General features: G+C 34.5%; 1 protein-coding gene across 2 annotated transcripts; it reads left to right on the plus strand.

Moving 5' to 3' along the window:
- Positions 1-9,723: 9,723 nt before the first annotated feature.
- Positions 9,724-23,189, plus strand: LOC128209324 (D(2)-like dopamine receptor). 2 transcript variants are annotated; one of them, XM_052913312.1, is made up of 3 exons: positions 9,724-10,412; positions 21,159-21,389; positions 21,879-23,189. In XM_052913312.1, exons 1-3 carry the CDS (start codon positions 10,184-10,186, stop codon positions 23,102-23,104), a joined length of 1,686 nt encoding a protein of 561 aa, XP_052769272.1. In that variant the 5' UTR covers positions 9,724-10,183; the 3' UTR covers positions 23,105-23,189. The 2 variants fall into 2 exon arrangements, with proteins under 2 accessions (XP_052769272.1, XP_052769271.1); XM_052913311.1 differs by lacking the exon at positions 9,724-10,412 and adding an exon at positions 15,142-15,804.
- The last annotated feature ends 240 nt before the right edge of the window (positions 23,190-23,429 follow it).

Below are 23,429 nucleotides of genomic sequence, written 5' to 3' on the forward strand. Positions count from 1 at the left end.
TCAGTGTTAGATAAGGTCTTATATGGCCAATGTGTCGCAATTGTGCGTAAGAATTTCTACAAACACTATTGACGTGTTGATCCAGCTTCATGTTTGAGTCAAGATAAGCGCCCAGATTCCTAACACTTGGTGATTGTTTGATTACAGAGCCATCGACGGTGACGGAGACATTTGAAACTGTTTTTGAGTTGTGCTCAGATGAGAATATGATATATATGAATAAGATATATTAATTAATTAATTTTTATTTATTTTTATTTATTTATTTATTTATTATTTATTTATTTATTTATTTATTTTCTATTCATCTTTTTAGTTATGAATGTTGTTATTTTGAGCTTTTAATTGCGATTGTGGCAATGATTTTGCTTGTTTAACGATATTAACTGTTCTGAGCATCATTTGGTTAGTCTTTGGAACGAAATTGAAATTAAATAAACAGGTAAATTACATTCACATAATTTTCCGATGGATGATTTGGCTGAACTATTTTCACTGCTTATCTTTTTTGGAAGATGGTTTTATATTGACATATAAATTGACGCGGATATGCGTGCAAATAAATGGCTCTTGTCTTTTGAATAAGAAACCATTTTCAAGATAAGGAAAATGACCGTGACGAATTAACAATTGAAAGAAAATTATGCCCTTCCATCAGAAGTTAACTGCATAATAATTGTACATTATATCTTCAGGAAATAATCATTCCTTATTAAAATGTATCACGTTATAATAGAATAATAAGATGTTGGTTTGACGTTGCTGACAATGACAATGTATACTCTATACTTAAAGAAATATATTATATGTCTGTTAATGATTGCTTTAATGGAAAAAAACAATTGGTCTGTTGATGATAAAGTTCAGCTTGGTTGGTTATGAACGTTACTGTTTTTTGTTACTCTCGTCACTTAGATGACAAATACCACTTTGTATTATATATTATATTATTTATTCATTTTTTTCATTCATTTCGTATGAATGTTGTTATTTTTAGCCTTTAATTGCGATGGTGGCAATGATTTTGCTTGTTTAATGACAATTAATTTTCTTAACTTCATTTGGTAAGTCTTTGGAACGAAATTGAAATTAACAGGTATACAGTAAACAGGTAAATCAAATTCATATAATTTTCCGATAAATGATTTTGCAGAACGAGTTTCACCGCTTATCTTTTTTGGACGATGGTATTGACATTTAAATTGCCGCGGATTTGTCTTCGTTAAATTGACTTAGGTAATATTATAACATAAGACCATGCATGACGTATTAATCAATGAAATTTGGTAACATCTGAAAATAGTTATACCCTACGTTATTATTTAAATATATAAGGACCTGTAAAACATGGATTTTCTCTTTCTTTATTAGTATATGTATGCTCACCCTCGAATTATGTATATATGTGCATTTATGTTCTTTCTTTATATACTTTCTCATGACAACTTCTTTATTTCTATTTGTTTTCAACCTACATCGGTTCTGTATTACGATGAATTCATACTTGTTAATGTGTTTGGGTCTGTTTGACGATGTGCTTAGCTGGTGCACGTCTAATGAAATTCAGTTTTGATTTGTTGCTGTTTAAAAGTCAATTGCAAATGTATCAATGTTTGGTTTCTTTTTGTTGATTAGAATTAGTTCAATCGGGTAAAAAAACTTTCTTTATTGTTCTACCTTCAGGGTCAACAAAGTGTATGTTCTTTACCTCCATGTTCACTTGCCTTCGAGAAGGTAAAAGCAAGTGTGTTGTTTGAATAATATTATTTTAGTAACCATTAACTTATCAGCACACTGGTACCCGGAAGGGCATCCGTATTGTCACAAAATAAACACGTAGGTCGTCTGGGCCTGTTTTTTTACATTTGTCGGCCTGTTTCTATCCCATCAAACTTGTTAGTTACTGATGTCGTGTTTATTTTATGGTCATGATGTATTGGTACCAAATTACACCAACCTTTCAACATCTGGAACCTCTTGGTACATACATATGGCTTCATTTGAGTCATTCACTACCAAAGTACCAATCGATGTGATGTTGCATGAACTAATTGCTTTATTTTTTAAGAGGAACAAAACATCTTATTTCTGTTTGTTGTCTTTGGGTGATGTTATATCATGCCTTTTTTCTTCATTTAAACATGGCAAAGTTAGTTTTTGACTACAGGGTAGTATGTTTTACAAATTGGGTACAACGTGAATGTTCATGCTCAAAACCGAAGTGGCTTGATAATGTGTTTTACAAATGTATACGTTGACCCCTGTTTCCCTAAACTATCCCAGAGTAATCCTTGCCTATTGTCGCGATACGAATACATCACAAACTTTGTGTCATCTCTCATTCAAATATTGATATGGTTAGGATATAATACTATTTACGTGGAGATAATATCCTTCTCTCAGTATAACTTTGAGACTTGTATTGTTCAATAATATCGAGTAACAATTATTCGAAGTAATACTCGATTTTTTTGGTGCGCAACCTGCGGGTGAAATTGTAATAAAGGTGTGTAAGTTTCCGTGAAATCAAGGTTTTAATGTCGTAATTGGCCAATTTGCTTTAGTTATTTCCCATTCCTGTTGTATAGTGTCGATTTCTGTTGTTGGACATGAAATGTCAATTTATCCTCGGATATCAACAAATTGTTATTACAAGTAAGTGCGTATCAATTGCCCACGGATGGTCGAGTTAGTGTCAGATATAAGTCCAAGGCCGTTTCTATAAAGCATCAAATCCTTGTACACTATGTATGTCCAATTATAACCTTCATTAAGGGTGGTACTCGCATCGCAATAACAGCATACCCTTACTATATATAAGATCTGGCGAACTTGAACAAACATATTTCCTGGAAAAATTGAATAAAAGTGTTTATTATATAACGACGAGCATGAGATTCTGGTATCCCTTTTTTCCGATCAACACTATGAAATCAAAGTTATTTCCCGCACTGCATACATTTGTAGAAATTACGTACCCATTGGCTACAATTTTTGATTTGGGCGATTTATTTCAATCAATTTTCCTGATATGATACGCCTCTGAATATCGGCAGGCAAAACAATAGCACGTCTAACTTAACCGGTTAATAATAGTGAATATGTCACACACGCTTTTTTCTGGAATGCTACATATATGCACATAGAGTAGAGATGGTTTTGTCCGGTCTTTAACTTTGTCATCTCAGGCGTTTTTGAAATAGCAGGTACACATGATTGGCACATAAAAGCGACATGTTGAATGCAAGATACAGGTTGGACCTGTCTAATGCAAGTCTTATGTCCCTAGTTCTTAGTTCATTGCTACCCGCAGTTTGAGTAAACACTCATGGTATCCTGCTTATATATGTTTAAAATTTATGTTGGCTCTTCATGTAAACATAGTCCGTTGAACTGTCAGGCACGTCGGGTGCGTTCGTCACTTACATTGACAGCTCTCCTTTGAAACCTGGTTTTATACTGATGAATAAATTGAGGAACGTGCGTTAAAAATGGTCCACATGTGTAAGCCAGGCACTTCTTAAACGGAAATGAATACCACCCTGTCCGATTAAAACTTCAGAGTACTACCTGCTTCTCTTAAAACAAAAAAAAATGCTATGCATTTCAGTGTCTTGATTATACATTAATAACAAGAGCGCCACAGAGCGTTCACCAACCTTCGTCTGACGTCCTGTATACTAGGGGCACGACACGAACAATATTAAAACCGAGTTACAGGCCTTGATAATCATGTGCGTATGTGTTGGACAGGATTCTAACCTTGTTTTATTTGGATATCATAAATGGTTATTTGAGTTGTAGTCTGTTAAATGCTTTGCACAACGACGACATCGACGACGACAGTGGCACCAAGGCTTTGATCATATGTTGCCGGGCCACCCCTGACCTCCAAATGGGCGGTAGATGGGGAACAGAAAAACGTGGATTCGAACCAATCGTTTTAATATAGAAAGTATCTATACTATCTACGTCATCTACATCCTCTAAAACAATACATATATAATTTAGTATACAATGATAAATAGAAAATAGAACACGTACAAATACTTGCACACAATTTCAGGTAAACAATGGCGCGATCATTACACAATACATTGAAACAATGTAAATATCTCACGACACACAAAAACCTACAACACAATAGATCAATACAAAGAGAACAGATTATAATAACGGGATTTCATGAATTACCTGCAGTAATATAAATAAGTATCTGCATAAATGGGATTGATAAGCACTCAATAAAATGGCGTAGTGCGGGTAGATTTGTTGACTTAAAAGTGAAAATAGTAATCAGTTGATTGGTTAATATAAAACACTGACGTATTAGTTTCAGGTTAATAAACACTATTACTCGATATCTTAAAACTACACTACACTACATGTAAAAGTTACCAAACCTGATAATTTACGGTGCGGAGTAATAATTGAGAATGTGTGTATTTTAATAAAATACCATAAAATATATTAAACACTTTTATTGAATATAAAATTTATACTCTATGACACATACCTCAACGTTGTTGTTCGGAAAATCAGACAAGCTACACATGCGTCTATAGATTTTGAAATTAAGGAAGCAGGTACATTCGCCGCATATAGTATTCGGATATCACCAATTTGGTATGGGAACAGAGAAATATTTAAATGAATTAGTTTTCCATTAAATATTTCCAACGATATCAACACAATTGTTTGAAACTTACCCCGGATTCTACATCACCACACAAGCAATTAAGATTATAATAACGCATCAAGTCCAAACTATATTGTGTCGTGTATCAATATCTCCTGAAAAACAACAATCTTGTTGATAATGAAGCATGATACTTCCTTTGAGGCACCAATGCCTTTATGGCGTTACAAAGCAATTTAAAATGTTGTAACTTTCAGCGCTTCATGAAACTATTTCTGTTGTTTACAATGAACCAGAACATTGACTCTTGTGCAGGAAATGTTTCAGTAATAAATGTATTGTTTACCCAAGATATAACGCAAAGTTATTGCGCAGTTCATTTTCGATTGAAAGTAAAAACTGTCTCTCAAGTGTTAATTTGTCACGGTGGTTTTCCTTATCTTTAAAAAAGTGTCCAATTCCAAAGACATGCACCATTCATTTGCAAGCATGTCAATTTATATGTCAATATAAAACCATCTTCCAAAGAAGATAAGCAGTGTTCAGCAATTTTTTTCACCGGAACATAATGCGAATGTGATTTATCTGTTAATTAATTTTGCTTTTTACGGCGATAAACCAATTGATGCTCTGATAATTTTAAATTGTGAAACAAACACAATCGAACTTCAATGTCACAAACGCAAGTAAAATGATTGACCTCTCAAAACAACGTCTTCATAACTATAAATACTTCTTCTAATTGTACAACAAGTGATTCGTCATATCTAAAATACAATTTAAAAGATGAAAACAACAACAACAAAAACAACAACAACAACAACGACCACAACAAAAAGAAGAACAAAAAATGGATGAATGAATAAATGGATGTTTGAATGAATGAATGAATGAATGAATGAATGAATGAATGAATGAATGAATGAATGAATGAATGAATGAATGAATGAATGAATGAATGAATGAATGAATAATGAATGAATGAATGAATGAATGAATGAATGAATGAATGAATGAATGGATGAATGAATGAATATCATAATTAAACAATTGATTATTCATATTTTTAAAGTTTTACTTTAAAAAATAATTCAATAAGTATGTTTGTTATCCGTAACAGATGTAGCGTGCTAGAAAGTTAGTTTTAAACTGCACAAAGTAGATTGATGACAACCTATATATTTACCATAAAATAAAGTCAAAAGAATTAAACATATTAATGCACTTATTTTAAATATAAATCCTCAACCGACAGTGTGTCCCTTTACTACTTCCGAAGTTAGAACAAGTATAACTCGCACAATAGTATTTTACGAACTTACAACTCATTTCGCTCGTGTCTTGTCACCACACGTTTGATGAATGTTCGATCTTCAGGTGAAAATATTGTTAAACAATGCAACAGTCGTGTTTCTTTGATGAGTATTTTCCTTGACAGGATCTTTAAGATGAAACCCTCAAAGAATCTGAAATATATGTTAAAACTAATATGGTTAGTAAAAAATGTTTGAATTATATGGTCTATACAAACAGAATGGCTAGTGCAATATATAAAAACTAAATGGTTTATACAATCTATATGAATTATATGTTTATACAAACTATCTGGTTTATACAATCTTTATTAATTATATGGTTTATACAAACTAACAGGTTTATACAATCTTTATGAATTATATGGTTATACAAACTAACAGGTTTATACAATCTTTATGAATTATATGTTTATACAAACTAACAGGTTTATACAATCTTTATTAATTATATGGTTTATACAAACTAACAGGTTTATACAATCTTTATGAATTATATGGTTATACAAACTAACAGGTTTATACAATCTTTATGAATTATATGTTTATACAAACTAACAGGTTTATACAATCTTTATGAATTATATGTTTATACAAACTAACAGGTTTATACAATCTATATGAATTATATGGTTTATACAAACTAACAGGTTTATACAATCTTTATGAATTATATGTTTATACAAACTAACAGGTTTATACAATCTTTATGAATTATATGTTTATACAAACTAACAGGTTTATACAATCTATATGAATTATATGGTTTATACAAATTATCAGGTTTATTAAATCTCTATGAATTATATGGTTTATACAAATTATCAGGTTTATTAAATCTCTATGAATTATATGGTTATACAAACTAACAGGTTTATACAATCTATATGAATTATATGGTTTATACAAATTATCAGGTTTATTAAATCTCTATGAATTATATGTTTATACAAACTAACAGGTTTATACAATCTATATGAATTATATGGTTTATACAAACTATCAGGTTTATGCAATCTTTATGAATTGTATGGTTATACAAATTATCAGGTTTATACAATCTATATGAATTATATGGTTATACAAATTATCAAGTTTATACAATCTATATGAATTATATGGTTATACAAATTATCAGGTTTATACAATCTATATGAATTATATGGTTATACAAATTATCAGGTTTATACAATCTATATGAATTATATGGTTATAAAAATTATCAGGTTTATACAATCTATATGAATTATATGGTTATACAAACTTATAGGTTTATACAATATATATGAAATATATAGCTATACAAACTTATAGGTTTATACAATATATATGAATTATATGATTTATACAAACTATCAGGTTTATGCAATCTTTATGAATTATATGGTTATACAAATTATCAGGTTTATACAATCTATATGAATTATATGGTTATACAAATTATCAGGTTTATACAATCTATATGAATACTATATTTATACAAACTATCAGGTTTATACAATCGTTATCAATTATATGGTTACTGCCACCACACTGATACCATCGACACACTGATACTGCTTCCACACCAATACGGATACTGCTACCACACCGATACTGATACTGCTACCACACCGATACTGATACTACTACCACACCGATACTGATACTGCCACCACACCGATACTGAAACTTTTACCACACCGATACTGCCACCACACCGATACTGCCACCACACCGATACTGATACTACTTCACCGATACTGATACTGCCACCACACCGATACTGACACCACACCGATACTGATACTGCCACCACACCGATACTGAAACATTTACCACACCGATACTGCCACCACACCGATACTGCCACCACACCGATACTGATACTACTTCACCGATACTGATACTGCCACCACACCGATACTGATACTGCCACCACACCGATACTGAAACTGCTACCACACCGATACTGCCACCACACCGATACTGATACTGCCACAACAACGTTACTGATACTGCTACCACACCGATACTGATATTGCCACCACACCGAGACTGCTACCACACCGATACTGATACTGCTACCACACCGATACTGATACTGCCACCACACCGATACTGATACAGCCACCACACCGATACTGCTACAACACCGATACTGCTTCCATACTGATACTGCTACCACACCGATACTGCTACTACACCGACACTGCTACCACACTGATACTGATAGTCCTACCACACCGATACTGATACTGCTACTGCACCGACCGATACTGCTACAACACCGATACTGATACTGCTACCACACCGATACCGCTACCACGCAGATCCTGCAACTACACCGATACTGCTACAACACCGATACTGCTTCCACACTGATACTGCTACCACACCGATACTGCTACTACACCGACACTGCTACCACACTGATACTGATACTGCTACCACACCGATACTGATACTGCTACTACACCGATACTGCCACCACACCGATACTGATACTGCTACCACACCGATACTGCTACAACACCGATACTGATACTGCTACCACACCGATACCGCTACCACGCAGATCCTGCAACTACACCGATACTGCTACAACACCGATACTGCTTCCACACTGATACTGCTACCACACCGATACTGCTACTACACCGACACTGCTACCACACTGATGCTGATACTGCTACAACACCGATACTGATACTGCTACCACACCGATACCGCTACCACGCAGATCCTGCTACTACACCGACACTGCTACCACACTAATACTGATACTGCTACAACACCGATACTGATATTGCCACCACACCGAGACTGCTACCACACCGATACTGATACTGCCACCACACCGATACTGATACAGCCACCACACCGATACTGCTACAACACCGATACTGCTTCCACACCGATACTGCTACCACACTGATACTGATACTGCTACCACACCGATACTGCTACAACACAGATACTGATACTGCTACCACACCGATACCGCTACCACACCGATCCTGCTACTACACCGACACTGCTACCACACTGATACTGATACTGCTACAACACCGATATTGATACTGCTACCACACCGATACTGCTACCACACCGATGCTGCTACAACACCGATATTGATACTGCTACCACTCCGATACTGCTACTACACTGATACTGCCACCACACTGATACTGCTACCACACCGATACAGCTTCTACACTGATTTCGTTTCTACCAGTGTTATATAAAGAATGACTCCGAAGATTTACTTTCAATTTATTTATCATACAGACGGACTGACTTTTGATAACTACTTATGTTTTTACATCAAGAGGCATTACAATTTTTTTCAAATCGTTAGACAACGATTTTGCATATGACAGTGGACGCGGCTACGACACTCCCCGTTAGCCGTCTCTTTGACGCCGCATCTAGCAAGAATAAGGTTTTAGTCATGCAATGTCATGTGTCATAATATTATATTCATGTTTCTATGCTTAAACACTAACATTTAATCAAAGCGCCTACTATAGTTTTAAGCTCGTGAGTTTGTCAGAACAATTGTATTTGGAACGCACTCGTTCTTTCATAAGTTCAGTATATTTACGGATTTATCTTTCATGTACACACAAAAGAGAAGCATCTTAATGGGCAACTTAAATTTCAATCAGATATCAGTTTTTACTGTGACGAGTTATGACTGTATGAATGGTATATGAAGATATGCTTCGGTAGTTTTTACTTCAGTGGTTACATACAGCGAAATTGCTTACATGATAAAGGAAACACTCGTTAATGATAAACAATTACTTTTTATTTCCGTGACATGATACTAAAACATCCTTTCAGAAATTTATTACATTGAAACAGTTTAAAGATACAAACAAAGTGGACTTGTTTAAGGTGATATTTGGTATATTTTATTAAAAACACCGAAAACAGCTCCGGCCTATTGTTGGTTACAGTGCTTATGGTGTGACAGGAAGGTTATTTATTTGTAGAGTTTAGATGTGCACTGTAGAGAAAAAGAAAACGTAATGAAGGTAGACTTTCGTTCAATCTTCCGTCTTAATTATGCCGTACAGTGACGTTAGTGAAATACGATACATACTTTATGTAATGTAATGTAATAGAGGACTAATATCAGCGAGTGTGAATACTTAGAACGATCACAGTCAAACAATGATGGAAACTTTGTAGTGGAGTAATACAACGTTTCCAGCCTACAAATAAAAAGAACAAACAAGTCCATATGGTTTTGAGCACTATGAGTAATTTAGGAAATACTACCACTGCGACGACATCAGCAACTACGCCGACAGAAGAGATCCCTACGGCATATAGAGTTATAGAAGGAATTGTTCTAAGTTTAGTGATCTGTGTGAGCGTCATTGGAAACATGTCCCTCTGGATTGTGGTCCTACGATCCCGGGCGCTAAGGACATTGACCAGCATGTTTATTCTTGGTTTATCCACTGCAGGTAATGTTATTATTGATGTGTAAATTGTAAGAATAAAATTTGACGCAGACGAAAAACGTGATATTTTCTATAAAAAATGAACAAAAATGCTATATAAATTGCTTCTTGAGATTATCTTGTAATTTAAATCTAAATGGGGCAAATGTCCTATCTAATTTATAAGCAATGATCTGCAGGAAGTGTTCTCATATTTTGTATTGCTTTAAAGTGACACTTTTATTCAAAATCAATACATACACATGTATAACAAACATACATTTGAGTGATAAACCTTAAACTACTTACTAAATAAGTAATTACTTAAGTCTCAATAGTTTCACGAATTTAAAATGCTAAGTCTTTTAAAAAAAATCTGGTTGTAACGCATCACCGTTGATACATTCAACATTTAGTGTTAAAAACACCCAAAACGCCTTTAAATATCTAAGTTAAAATAAAAGTCTTAGAACATGAATTATACAAAACAATTGTGACAGCGTGATGACGCCATTTAAGGTTCGGTTAAGTCGGCTCGATATTCAAACATAAACATTCTCGAAACAAAAGCGTCCGTAGAATCAACGACAATGCACCAAACATTGCCGAAATATTGACAGGTGCCAGGTCAACTTACGCATTGACGTTTACTTCTAAAACATAGAATATACTATAAATATAGTTACCCTAACAACTTAAAAAAACGTTTATGATTTAATTCTATAAATTGTCATATTTTGTAAGGAAACACTTCTTTAAATTACGTCTGCAAAACTATGTAAATAGAAGGAGGTGAACAATATTGATCGCTCAGTATATGTCGACAATTTTAATCATTTCTTCAATATGCAGTTATTTTCCGCTAGTTTAACCGTAGTTGTGCCTTAATGACAGGGGCTCATTAGTCCATATAGCCGTTATAAATCATAATTTCTGCTAGCTGAACGCTATATTGACTAATATAAGCTCATTGTGATTTTGTTTCCTGGATCACGTTGTAATCATAGAAGCTGCCATATTGAATTCGGCCAGCCAATGAAGTTCCGTGTTGCAAAACATCCCGATTACCCATCATGCAAATTCTACCCAATATCACGGACCTATTCACCATTTATAGGTCCTCGCAAATATCATTTATTTCAAGACCTACTGCATATTAATATTTTATTAGACAAGTATTTTTAGGCAAGTTTTGCATACATTATTATGTTTGAAAATATTTTTTATAATCTTGTCCATAGATATTTTAATTTACTAAATATATTTTTTGAAGAAATATTTTGCTTCCAGTCCGTATAAAATTTTATTAAATGTTTACATGTATATATTTGACATAGAATATTGCAGCGTTTGGCATGTCATCATAGCTGTGATGTAAAATGAGCTGAGATTGAGATTTCACTTACGTATTCTTATACTATTCTGACCTGATGGTGCCCTCGGTTCAACAAACTCCTTCCTATAATTATAAAACTGTGACATTAGAATAAACATACCTATACAAAATCAATATATATATGATGAAAGTTTTCTAGTCATATTAAAACGCTGGACACAATAAAGCACCTTCCTCAAAGAATATTAAATGAATAAAAGAAAATTTTCCCACCGAAGTCTTGTTTAATCGATACCCGTTCCAGGCGCTATTCAGAAACAACTCTTTAGTTCAGTTTAAAGGTCAAACGTGTAATTTTAATGAAAGGTAAAATCTCATTTTGATGATTAAAGTTTTCTTCCGTTTGTCCGTTATTGGGTTCATATTGCTTAAACGAGAACATGATTATAATAGTAACATTGAACAATACGTCTAGGTAAATGACACGTGTAACAATTCTCTAGACAAAACACACCTTAGTCAACGGCACACCTATATACACTATAACATATCATAAATGTATGTTCCACCAGAGCTAGCGTGGTCATGATATTTTGCAAAAAATATATTTTAATTAAATGTCCTGATCGCAATTAGTTATATCTACCTACATATCTTTCTTATTTAAACAAAATTGTAGACACAATTAATTACTTTAACACCTGTCCTCACACTCATGGTAGTTTTTCGTATTGTTTTGTGGATGGGCAACGTGTGAAAACATATGTCAATCTATGGCACATTTTTATACGATATAACACATAGTAATCCCCTTTCCGCCATGCCTAGCGTGGTTCCTGATTTGCAAAATACAGTTTTAATTAAATGAACAATCCCTTTTGTCACCCCCGGTAAGGATAAGTTTCCTTTTAGATATGTTTATGAATGACATTACAAGATCAAATGCGTACTCCCTTTAAATGATATGGGAGCAGTCAGAAAATGATTGTAAGAGATATGTTGATTTTAGCATGATATGTTGCCGTTTGTATTGCTGAATTCAAGGATTAAACGTTCTGTTAATAATAAAATGCTACTGGTAATATTTTGTGAACAAATATATGATACATGCATTATGTCGAACAACATAATTTGCACTAAAATCATATGTATGCCTTGCGAATGTTAATGTATTTCATTATATAAGCTAAAATAGCTTGCTGATTACCATTATCAGTTCATGTTCTACGCCATAGCTAGACAATAAAATAATTATTTCCATAACAAATGTTTAGATTGCACGGTTTTGAGACATACGCATTCAAGAGTCCGTAGATGCGAACTTGAGCATACCTCATAGTACAAAGTATGCAGGCCCTGAGCCTAATGCAATGTTACCGTTGAACATAAATGACTCAATGTCATGTTGTATCTGTCTGCGTACATGTGTATCAGTTATTATATTCAATTCGATCATGCATGTCGCCTTTATAGCTAAGTAGATATGATACAAACTAGTGTAATTGTGAAGGATTTTGAGCTGCCACGTAATCCATCTTTATTAAACCATTGATCATCACTTGTATAATGACCGTAGGAAATTGACGAGATTTGTTGTTCTCCTGTAATGGTCTACTTAAAACGGTTTGGAATCAGACGATGGCGTTTACATCTTGTCAATGAAAAAAACGATGCGGTTTGCTAATTAGCTACTATCTGAATATCTTAAACTTAAACCTTCACTAAAACGTGACCTAAACTTTGTCTAAGCTGGTTAATGTCTGTTCTGTTCTTATAAACAATTACAACGGCAGCTCTGCGCAGGCCGGTAAAGCCCAGTGCCGCAGTAATTGATAAGAATACCAAAAACTTAATGGTTACTTTCTTTATATTGAGCTCGAAACTAAGGTGTTAAGGTCTTAAATGAAATACAGATACGAATACTACTACAACACCGATACTGATACTGCTACCACACCGGTACTGCTATCACACTGATACTGCTACCAACCGATACTGATACCACACCTCACTGATACTGCTACCACACCGATACTGCAACAACACCGATTCTGATACTGCTAACAAAGAGATACTGATACCTCACCGATACTGATACTGCTACCACAACGATACGGATACCACACCGATACTGATACTGCTATCACACCGATACTGCCACCACACCGATACAGATACTACTACCACACCTCTCTGATACTGCCACCACACCGATACTGATACTGCTACAACGCCGATACTGCTATCACACCGATACTGATACTGCTACCACACCGAAACTGATACTGCTACCACACCGATACTGCTTCCACTCCGATATTGATACCACTACCACACCGATACTGATACTGCCATCACATCGATACTGCTACAACACCGATACTGCTTCCACACCGATACTGCTACCACACCAATACTGTTACTACACTGATACTGCTACCACTCCGATACTGATGCTGCTACTACACCGATAATGCTACCACACCGATACTGCTACCAAACCGATACTGCTACCAAATTGATACTGATACTGCTACTACACCGATACTGTTACCACATAGATACTGCTACCACACCGAAACTGCTACTTCACCGATACTGCCACCACACCGATACTGCTACCACACCAATACTCCCACCACACCGATACTGCTACCGCACCGATACTGCCACCACACCGATACTGCTACCACACCAATACTCCCACCACACCGATACTGCTACCACACCGATACTGCCACCACACCGATACTGCTACCACACCGATACTGCTACCACACCGATACTGCTACTATACTGATTCTGCCACTACACAGATGTCGTCATCGAGTCGTTATCCGATATGTTGGTTAGTTGTCTTGCACTAACTTTACCATGATTTCAATAAACATCTTCATTTCTACCAGTGTTATATAAGGAATGACTCCGAAGATTTACTTTCAATTTACTTATTTTCAAATCGTTAGTCAACGATATTGGATACGGCAGTGGTTGCGGCTACGACACTCGCCGCTAGCCTTCTATTTGAAGCCGCATCTAGCAATAATAAGGTTTCAGTGATGCAATGTCATGTGTCATAATATTATATTCATGTTTCTATCCTTAAGCTTTAACGTTTAATCAAAGCGCCTACTATAGTCTTAAGCTCGTGTGTTTGTCAGAACAATTGTATTTGGAACGCACTCGTTCTTTCATAAGTTCAGTATATTTACGGATTTATCTTTCATGAACACACAAAAGAAAAGCATCTTAATGGGCAACTTAAATTTCAATCAGATATCAGTTTTTACTGTGACGAGTTATGACTGTATGAATGGTTTATGAATATATGCTTCGGTAGTTTTCACTACAGTGGTTACATACAGCGAAATTGCTTACATGATAAAAGAAACAGTCGTTAATGATAAACAATTACTTTTTATTTCGGTGACATGATACTTAAACATCCTTTCAGAAATTTATTACATTAAAACAGTTTAAAGATACAAACAAAGTGGACTTGTTTAAGGTGATATTTGGTATATTTTATTAAAAACACCGAAAACAGCTCCGGCCTATTGTTGGTTACAGTGCTTATGGTGTGACAGGAAGGTTATTTATTTGTAGAGTTTAAATGGACACAGTAACAGAAATGAAAACGTAATGAAGGTGGACTTTCGTTAAATCTTCCGTCATACTTTCGCCGTACAGTGACGTTTCTAAAATACGAAACATACTTGAGTAATTGGATAGAGGACTAATTTCAGCGAGTGTGAATACTTAAAACAATCACAGTCAAACAATGATAGAAACTGTGTAGTGGAGTAATACAACGTTTCCAGCCTACAAATAAAAATAACAAACACGTCCATATGATTTTGAGCACTATGAGTAATTTAGGAAATACTACCACTGCGACGACAGCAGCATTGACGCCGACAGAAGATATTCCTACGGCAAATAGAGTAATAGAAGGAATTGTTCTTAGTTTAGTGATCTGTGTGAGCGTCATTGGAAACCTGTCCCTCTGGATTGTGGTCCTCCGATCCCGGGCGCTAAGGACATTGACCAGCATGTTTATTCTTGGTCTGTCCACTGCAGGTAATGCCATTATTGATGTGTAAAATGTTATAATGAAGTTTGATGCAGACGGAAAACGTGATATTTTCTAAAAGAAAAGAACAAAAATGTAACATAAGACACCTCTTGAGATTATCTCTTAATTTAAATCTAAGTCGGGCTATGCAATTGTCCTATCTATATAAGCAATGATCGCATTGATAATAAAATATGTTTATTTGCTATCTGGTATATTCCATCACAATCGGCGCAATACGCAGTAAAAATGTTTTCGGAGTGTGCAGGAAGTGTTCTCATAGTGTGTACTGCTTTAAGTATTTTTTCAGGTCGTAACGCATCACTGTTGATACATCCAACATTTAGTGTTAAATAGGCCGTTAAACATTTCAGTTAAAATAAGCGTCTTTGAACATGAATTTAAAAATAAACAATTTTGACCGAAAACCGTCCGTAGAATCATCGAAAATGCACAAACGATTGACAAGTGCCAGGTCAAGTCTTACGCATTGACGTTTACTTCTAAATATAAAATATAATCTTGTATATAGAATATACTATAAATATAGTTTCCCTAACAACTTAAAATAATTCTATAAATGGTCAGATTTTGTAAGGAAACACTTCATTAAATTACGTATGCAAAACTATGTAAATTGAAGGAGGTGAACAATATTGATCGCTCAATATATGTCGACAATTTTAATCATTTCTTCAATATGCAGTTATTTTCCGCTAGTTTCACCGTAGTTGTGCCTTAATGATAAGGGCTCATGAGTCCATATAGCCGTTATAAATCATAATTTCTGCTAGCTGAACGCTATATTGACTAATATAAGCTCATTGTGATTTTGTTTCCTGGATCACGTTGTAATCATGGATGCTGCCATTTTGAATTCGGCTAGCCAATGAAGTCCCGTGTTGCAAAACATCCCGATTACCCATCATGCAAATTATACCCAATATCACGGACCTATAGGAATGACGTCACCATTACGTCATATGTACTTCCGTTGTGTGGAAAATTCTCAATAAAAAAAATGTTCTTATAATTGATAGACATGTTTTTACATGCTCAATACACTGTAAATCAAAATTATCATTATTCCTGAAACTTTTATACCTTAAGTATCTATTCTTGCTTGATTTATCATTTAGAGTAGAGATTAAAGCATTAACCGCTGCCCTATAGTTGAAAGGTCATTTTGGAAGAACTGTCATGGCGGACGGTGCAATTTTTAGAGTTTGTTTTTCAAGTGGAGTGATTTTTCTTAGGAATAACTTGACCCCCCTTTTTATTTGCTTAAAAGGTAATTTAAAGCTTGTACTTTAAGAATATATGTGATTATCATAGCCTGCATTCGCTCGAAATGCCTTTAAATGTTGTCTAAAAATTATAATTTTACATTGAATTATATAGGGAATAACAATGGTGGTGTGTAACCTATACACCATTTATAGGTCCTCGCAAATATCATATATTTCAAGACCTACTGCATATCAATATTTTATTAGACAAGTATTTTAAGACATGTGTCGCATGCATTATTATGTTTGAAAAATCTTTTTATGATCTTGTCCATAGATATTTTAATTTACTAAATATCTGTTTTTAACAAATATTTTGCTTTCAGTCCGTATAAATTTTCATTAAATATATACATGTATATGTATTTGACATAGAATATTGCAGCGTATGGCATGTCATCATAGCTGTCTTGTAAAATGAGCTGAGATTGAGATTTGACTTACATATTCTGATGATATTCTGACCTGATGGTGACCTCGGTTCAACGAACTCCTTCCTATAATTATAAAACTGTGACATTAGAATTAACATACCTATACAAAATCAATATATATGATGAAAGTTTTCTTGTCATATTAAAACGCTGCACACAACAAAGCATCTTCCTCAAAGAATTTTAAATGAATAAAAGAAAATTTTCCCACTGAAGGCTTTTTTTTATCGATACCCGTTCCAGGCGCTATTCAGAAACAACTCTTTAGTTCAGTTTAAAGGTCAAACGTGTAATTTTAATGAAAGGTAAAATCTCATTTTGATGATTAAAGTTTCCTTCCGTTTGTTCGTTAATGAGTTCTTATTGCTTAAACGAGAATATGATTATAATAGTAACATTGAACAATATTTCTAGGTAAATGGCACGTGTTACAACTCTATAGACAAAACACACCTAAGTCAATGGCATATCTATATGTACTAGGTGTTATTTTAAACGTCCGTTCCACCACACATAGCGTGGTCATGATTTTGCAAAAATATATATTAATTAAATGTCATGATCGTAAATAGTTATACCTACCTACGTACCTATCCTTTTTAAGCAATTAAGTAGACACAATTATCATTTTTTTACATATGTCATCACACTCATGTTAGTGTTTAGTATTTATTTTTTGTGGATGGGCAACGCGTGAAAACGAAATGTCAATCTAGGGCACATTTAATACGGTATAACACATGTTAATCTCCTTTCCGCCATACCTAACATGGTTCCTGTTTGCAAAACAGAATTTTAATTAAATGTACAATCCCTTTTGTCACCCCCGGTATGGATTAGTTTCGTTTTAGATATGTTTATGAATGACATTACAAGATCAAATGCTTACTCGCTATAAATGAAATGGGAACAGTCAGAAAATGATTCTAAGAGATATGATGATTTTAGCATGATGTGTTGCCGTTTGTATTGCTGAATTTAAGGATTAAACGTTCTGTTAATAATAAAATACTACTAGTAATTTTCTGTGAACAAATTAGTGGTACATGCATTATTTCGAACAGCATAATTTGCACTTAAATCATCTGTCTACCTCGCAAATATAATTGGATTTCATTATATAAGCTAAAATAGCTTGCTAATAACCACTGTCAGTTCATGTTCTACGCCATAGCCAGTGTGTGTATACCACGTGATAAATTACGGCATATTTGCTACGTCGGAGGGCAGAAATGTGCTTAAAATGAAGACTTAAATCAAAGATATTTTTTTCATTTACAACTCTATTTGAAATGAAACAAAGAGCAGTATATGCCGCTTACACAGTGCTCCGTCAGCCGGCCGTATTGTGAAGAGGTTTGTCGAAGTATTTTAAGAAACTAAACTCCCATCAAATTCTGGTAAAAGACCGATGGTGGGGCTCCATTAGCGGCGTAGACTGCACTATGTTTCATTTAAAATGGTAAAGAAATAGTGAAGTTATCTTTGTTTTTAGTCTTTTTTTCAAATCAAAGTATTGTCTTCCTACGTAGCATTTATGACGTGGTATACACAAACTGATAGCTAGACAATATAATATGTCCAAGACCAATTTTTGCACGTTTTTGAGACATTCGCATTCAAGGGTCCGTAGTAGCGAACTTGAGCATACCTCATAGTACAACGTATGCTGGCCGTGACCTTAATGCAATATAACTATTGGACATGAATGACTCAATGTCATGTTGCATTTGTCTGCGTACATGTGTACCAGTTATTATGTGCAATTCGGTCATGCATGTCGCCTTTATTGCTAAGTAGATATGATACAAACTCTTGTAATTGTAAATGATTTTGAGCAGCCACGTAATCCATCTTTATTAAACCATTGATCATCACTTGTATAATGACCGTAGGACATTGACGAGATTAGTTGTTCTCCTATAATGGTCTACTTAAAACGGTTTGGAATCAGACGATGGCGTTTATATCTTGTCAATGAAAAATAACGATGCGGTTTGCTAATTAGCTACTATCTGAATATCTTAAACTTAAACCTTCACTAAAACGTGACCAAAACTTTGCCTAAGCTGGTTAGTGTCTGTTCTAGTTTTATAAACAACTACAACGGTTACTCGGTGCAGGTCGGTAACGCCCAGTGCCGCATTGATTGATAAAAATACCTAAACGTAATGGTTACTTTCTTGATATTGAGCTCGAAACTAAGGTGCTAAGGTCTTAAATGAAATATGAATGAAATACACGTGGTTGCTGATGTTCGAACTATTAAAAAACGTATAACTCGATTAATTCAAAGTTTTGTATATTGGTCCTTTATATCTTTTTTATTGTGGCAATTTCTTAACAGACAAAATATTATAATGTATATACCTAAAACTTTTTAGTGAAGTAATACAATACTTCACAATTTATTTTGCATAATTTTGCATTTTATTTCCATATTCACCCCATTAAGATTCAATTTGTTACGCATCAAATTGGTAACAGTATACAAAAGATCACAAAACATTCATGCTCTATAAACACTGTTTGACAGTCCTTCCATAAAAGCGTTATATCTCTTTGCATTCATTCAATGTTGAATTTAATTGATGTTAACTAAAGTGTATTCTTGCATTAAACATATATTAACCTATGTAATTGCCTTATTTTAAATGTATTGTTGTCAACAATAAAACAGTAACCTTACACGCATAGCCTATTCAGTATTGCATTGCTTAATTAAAATACAGACATACGCTGTACCACAAATCCAAAATGTGGATCAGATTTAACTTATCAATATTCGTTATCATGGATAATATATGTCTATAAAGATATGCTTAAAAATGACATTATGACACTATTTTGAAGTTTGAACTATTTCTTTAGGTAGAGATAGTGTAAAAATGACACGAAGATATAATTAATAATATTAATTCACGTCTCGCTACTGCTTTATTACGCAGTAGTGGGACAGGTATTCGTTAAACAAGTTAAGGCACTTCCTAACGTTAACATTCTTAGTTGAAAGCAACCATCTGTTTTGGTTGGGACACCCCGTTGAAACATGCACTCGTTGTATTATTCAATACGCGGCTGGTTTCAGCAGAATGCGTAGTTTACCTACAAACGGAATATTGGAATATTTGTATCCGGCGCGCGCTTAATAATAAAGCAAGTGCGTGTGACGCAAACAAAACGGTCGAAAAGAGATGGGGAAGTCATTTATTTGTTTTTGTTTTTACATTGGCTCGAATTAAGGAAACAAAAAGTGATGATGATGATCGAGGTCATTTTTCATCATATGTACATAATACTGGTAGCCAAATGAGTATAGAAACAATCCATCACAGGACAAGAAGAGAGCATTTTGTTTGAATAATAAATTCAGCACCAAAGCATCTCATATGCAAAACAAAATATACATGTATCTTCTTAATCAGAAATGATTTTATAACAATTATAAACTTACTTTCATCGAATCAACAACAAGCGAAAAAATATTTCACCATGCTTACGAAAACTACAGCAAAATGACTTCCAAAACCCCCTTTGACTGTTAACATGTGCGAAGAACGTTAATAATTGTTTTGAGATAAATCATTCTTTGAAAAGTAAACTATTAGTATATTTCATATGACATTGTTATTTCAGATTTACTGGTTGCGACAGTGAACATGCCCTTGACCGTGTACACCATAGTGATGGGAGAATGGAACCTTGGATACAACGCATGCGTACTAGCAGGGTTTGTCAACATGCTGACCTTAGTTACAAGCGTCATGTCGCTATGCAACATTTCTCTTAATAGATATGTCATGGTCTGCCACCCATCGAAGTTCAAGGACATCTATACAGTTCGAAATGCTGTGCTCATGATAATAGGTAAGTAATAGATCCTGTATGGGTAACCGTACTTTTGCAGACAGGCAATCATTAAGTACAACGCTTAATCATTAAGAACTGAACTGTCGCGACTGTTTTATGGGCTGCTTCTTCCACATATAAACTTGATACTAAACATCGTAAACGGTATCGAGCAGGCTCACGGTAATCTGAATAATGATATCCATTCTCCTATTATTTTTTAGTATTGACATAGACCTCATTCAAGCCAAGTTAAATTAGTAAAATGTAATCGACCAGGAAAGGAATTCAATTAATTAGATACTCTTTGAACCACAGCTGTTTTTAAATGAACCCTAGTGATCTTTAACTGCTAAGGGCATGTTTATATCTTCATTATATCTTCATTATTTTTTGTAACTGCCTATACTTGCTTTTGCAATTATACTAATCTAAGGAAAATAAGTATCTGATCTGTTAAAATGTCTACTTGAGATCTTTTTTTTATTCAAATGTGTTTTATTTCAGGTGTGGTCACCGTGTCTACATTTCTGTCAATACCGCCACTTATTGGTTGGTCAGAGTATGTGTATACGCCAACTCATTCGTTCTGCTTCGCTGATTGGGTGAACCACATGTCATATGCCTTCTTTATGATTGGTTGCTGCTTTGGGATACCGTTCAGTGTTATGACCGTGTGTAATATACGTATAGTCCGTTCAGTTCGGTTTAGTCGACTCAGAGTAAAGACCAATTCGCGAAATTTAAACTCGTCGGAGATTAATGATTCCTATTTTCGAAGAACTCGACACACCACACTCAGGAGCGATGGTTGTACTTTTTACGAAGACAAAAATGTAGCTAGTTTCGATAATTCTTCATTCAAACTATGTGGGAACCAGAGTTTGAACTCAAAAGGTAAAATTTATGAAAGCATCGAAAAAGATATATCAATCATTGAAATTGATGAAGAAATTCAAATTCTCGACAGAGAAACTAACAAACAAACCGATGAAATTGAAAAATGTGATAACTATATAAATGACTCAAATCAAAGCATGACTAAGGAATCAAACGAAATAATGACGGATGGTGAAGAGATGGTTGTAGTGGAAAAAATATTTGATGCAATGATAGAATCAGACGACAAACTTATAGAAACCATACCAGACAAAACTTCTACGGAGTCAATGTTTCAGTCAAAACCACTAGTGAACAAGATAAATGTTGAAATGAACAAAAGTAAAACTTCTAATACTCAAAGTCTAAACGATCAAAATACAAGTCCGTCGGTAAAAGACAGTTCTTTGGCACATCCACCTTGGAAATCAACAGTGGAACAGTTTATTCAACATCCTAGTCCTCGGCCAATATCACCTGAACCTTCATCCGATACGTCCATAAAAATACGACCCTCTAGTTCAGTATCTGTCAATCCGTCAAGACCCTTTTCCATGCGCCAAACACCACCGTTTCGTAGAAGGGAGGAATTGCGGCTAGCATTATCACTTACTGTTGTTGTAGTTGTGTTTGTTATATGCTGGTTGCCTTATTGTATATCAATGATATTGTCCATATTTGCAAGTGGTAAAGTTCCAAGAGAGTTTCATATGTTCACCTTGTTGATAGGTTATGCAAATAGCGGATGTAATCCCATTATTTACGGCGTTATGAACAAGCGATTTAAGGTCGGCTTTGAACGTCTGTTTTGTTTCTGGCGTAAATCAATCGACTCTTCAATAAGTAGTGCATAGAGTCGACCCAATAAGTTTACAATATATTTAGTTAACAACCGTTTTTGAAGTATTGCGTGAAAATGCAACAAGCATGAAATAAAGAATGTACTAATGCATTTTGGTGCGTTTATATAAACTATGAAACAAAACCTGGATCCCTTTGAGCTGACATTTGCACAGTGTTTCGTATGTTAGTTACATGGTTAGTGACGTCACATTTGAAGTTCGAGTACTATAAAAAGCACCTCTATTCGATAATCAAAATCGCTGGGTTTTTATCATTTTACAATCGATTTAAATAAAACATAGCGTAGTCTAAGTGGAAAGATATCTAGTACACCAG

The sequence above is a fragment of the Mya arenaria genome, chromosome 11 (assembly GCF_026914265.1).
Source record: "Mya arenaria isolate MELC-2E11 chromosome 11, ASM2691426v1".
NCBI classification, from domain to species: domain Eukaryota; kingdom Metazoa; phylum Mollusca; class Bivalvia; order Myida; family Myidae; genus Mya; species Mya arenaria.

Excerpts from the sequence above, each read along its gene's own strand:
- LOC128209324 (XM_052913312.1), top strand. The coding sequence starts at position 10,184 with ATGGTTTTGAGCACTATGAGTAATTTAGGAAATACTACCACTGCGACG. Across the intron at positions 10,413-21,158 it reads TCTTGGTTTATCCACTGCAG|ATTTACTGGTTGCGACAGTG; the intron begins GTAATGTTATTA and ends TTGTTATTTCAG. Across the intron at positions 21,390-21,878 it reads TGCTGTGCTCATGATAATAG|GTGTGGTCACCGTGTCTACA; the intron begins GTAAGTAATAGA and ends GTTTTATTTCAG.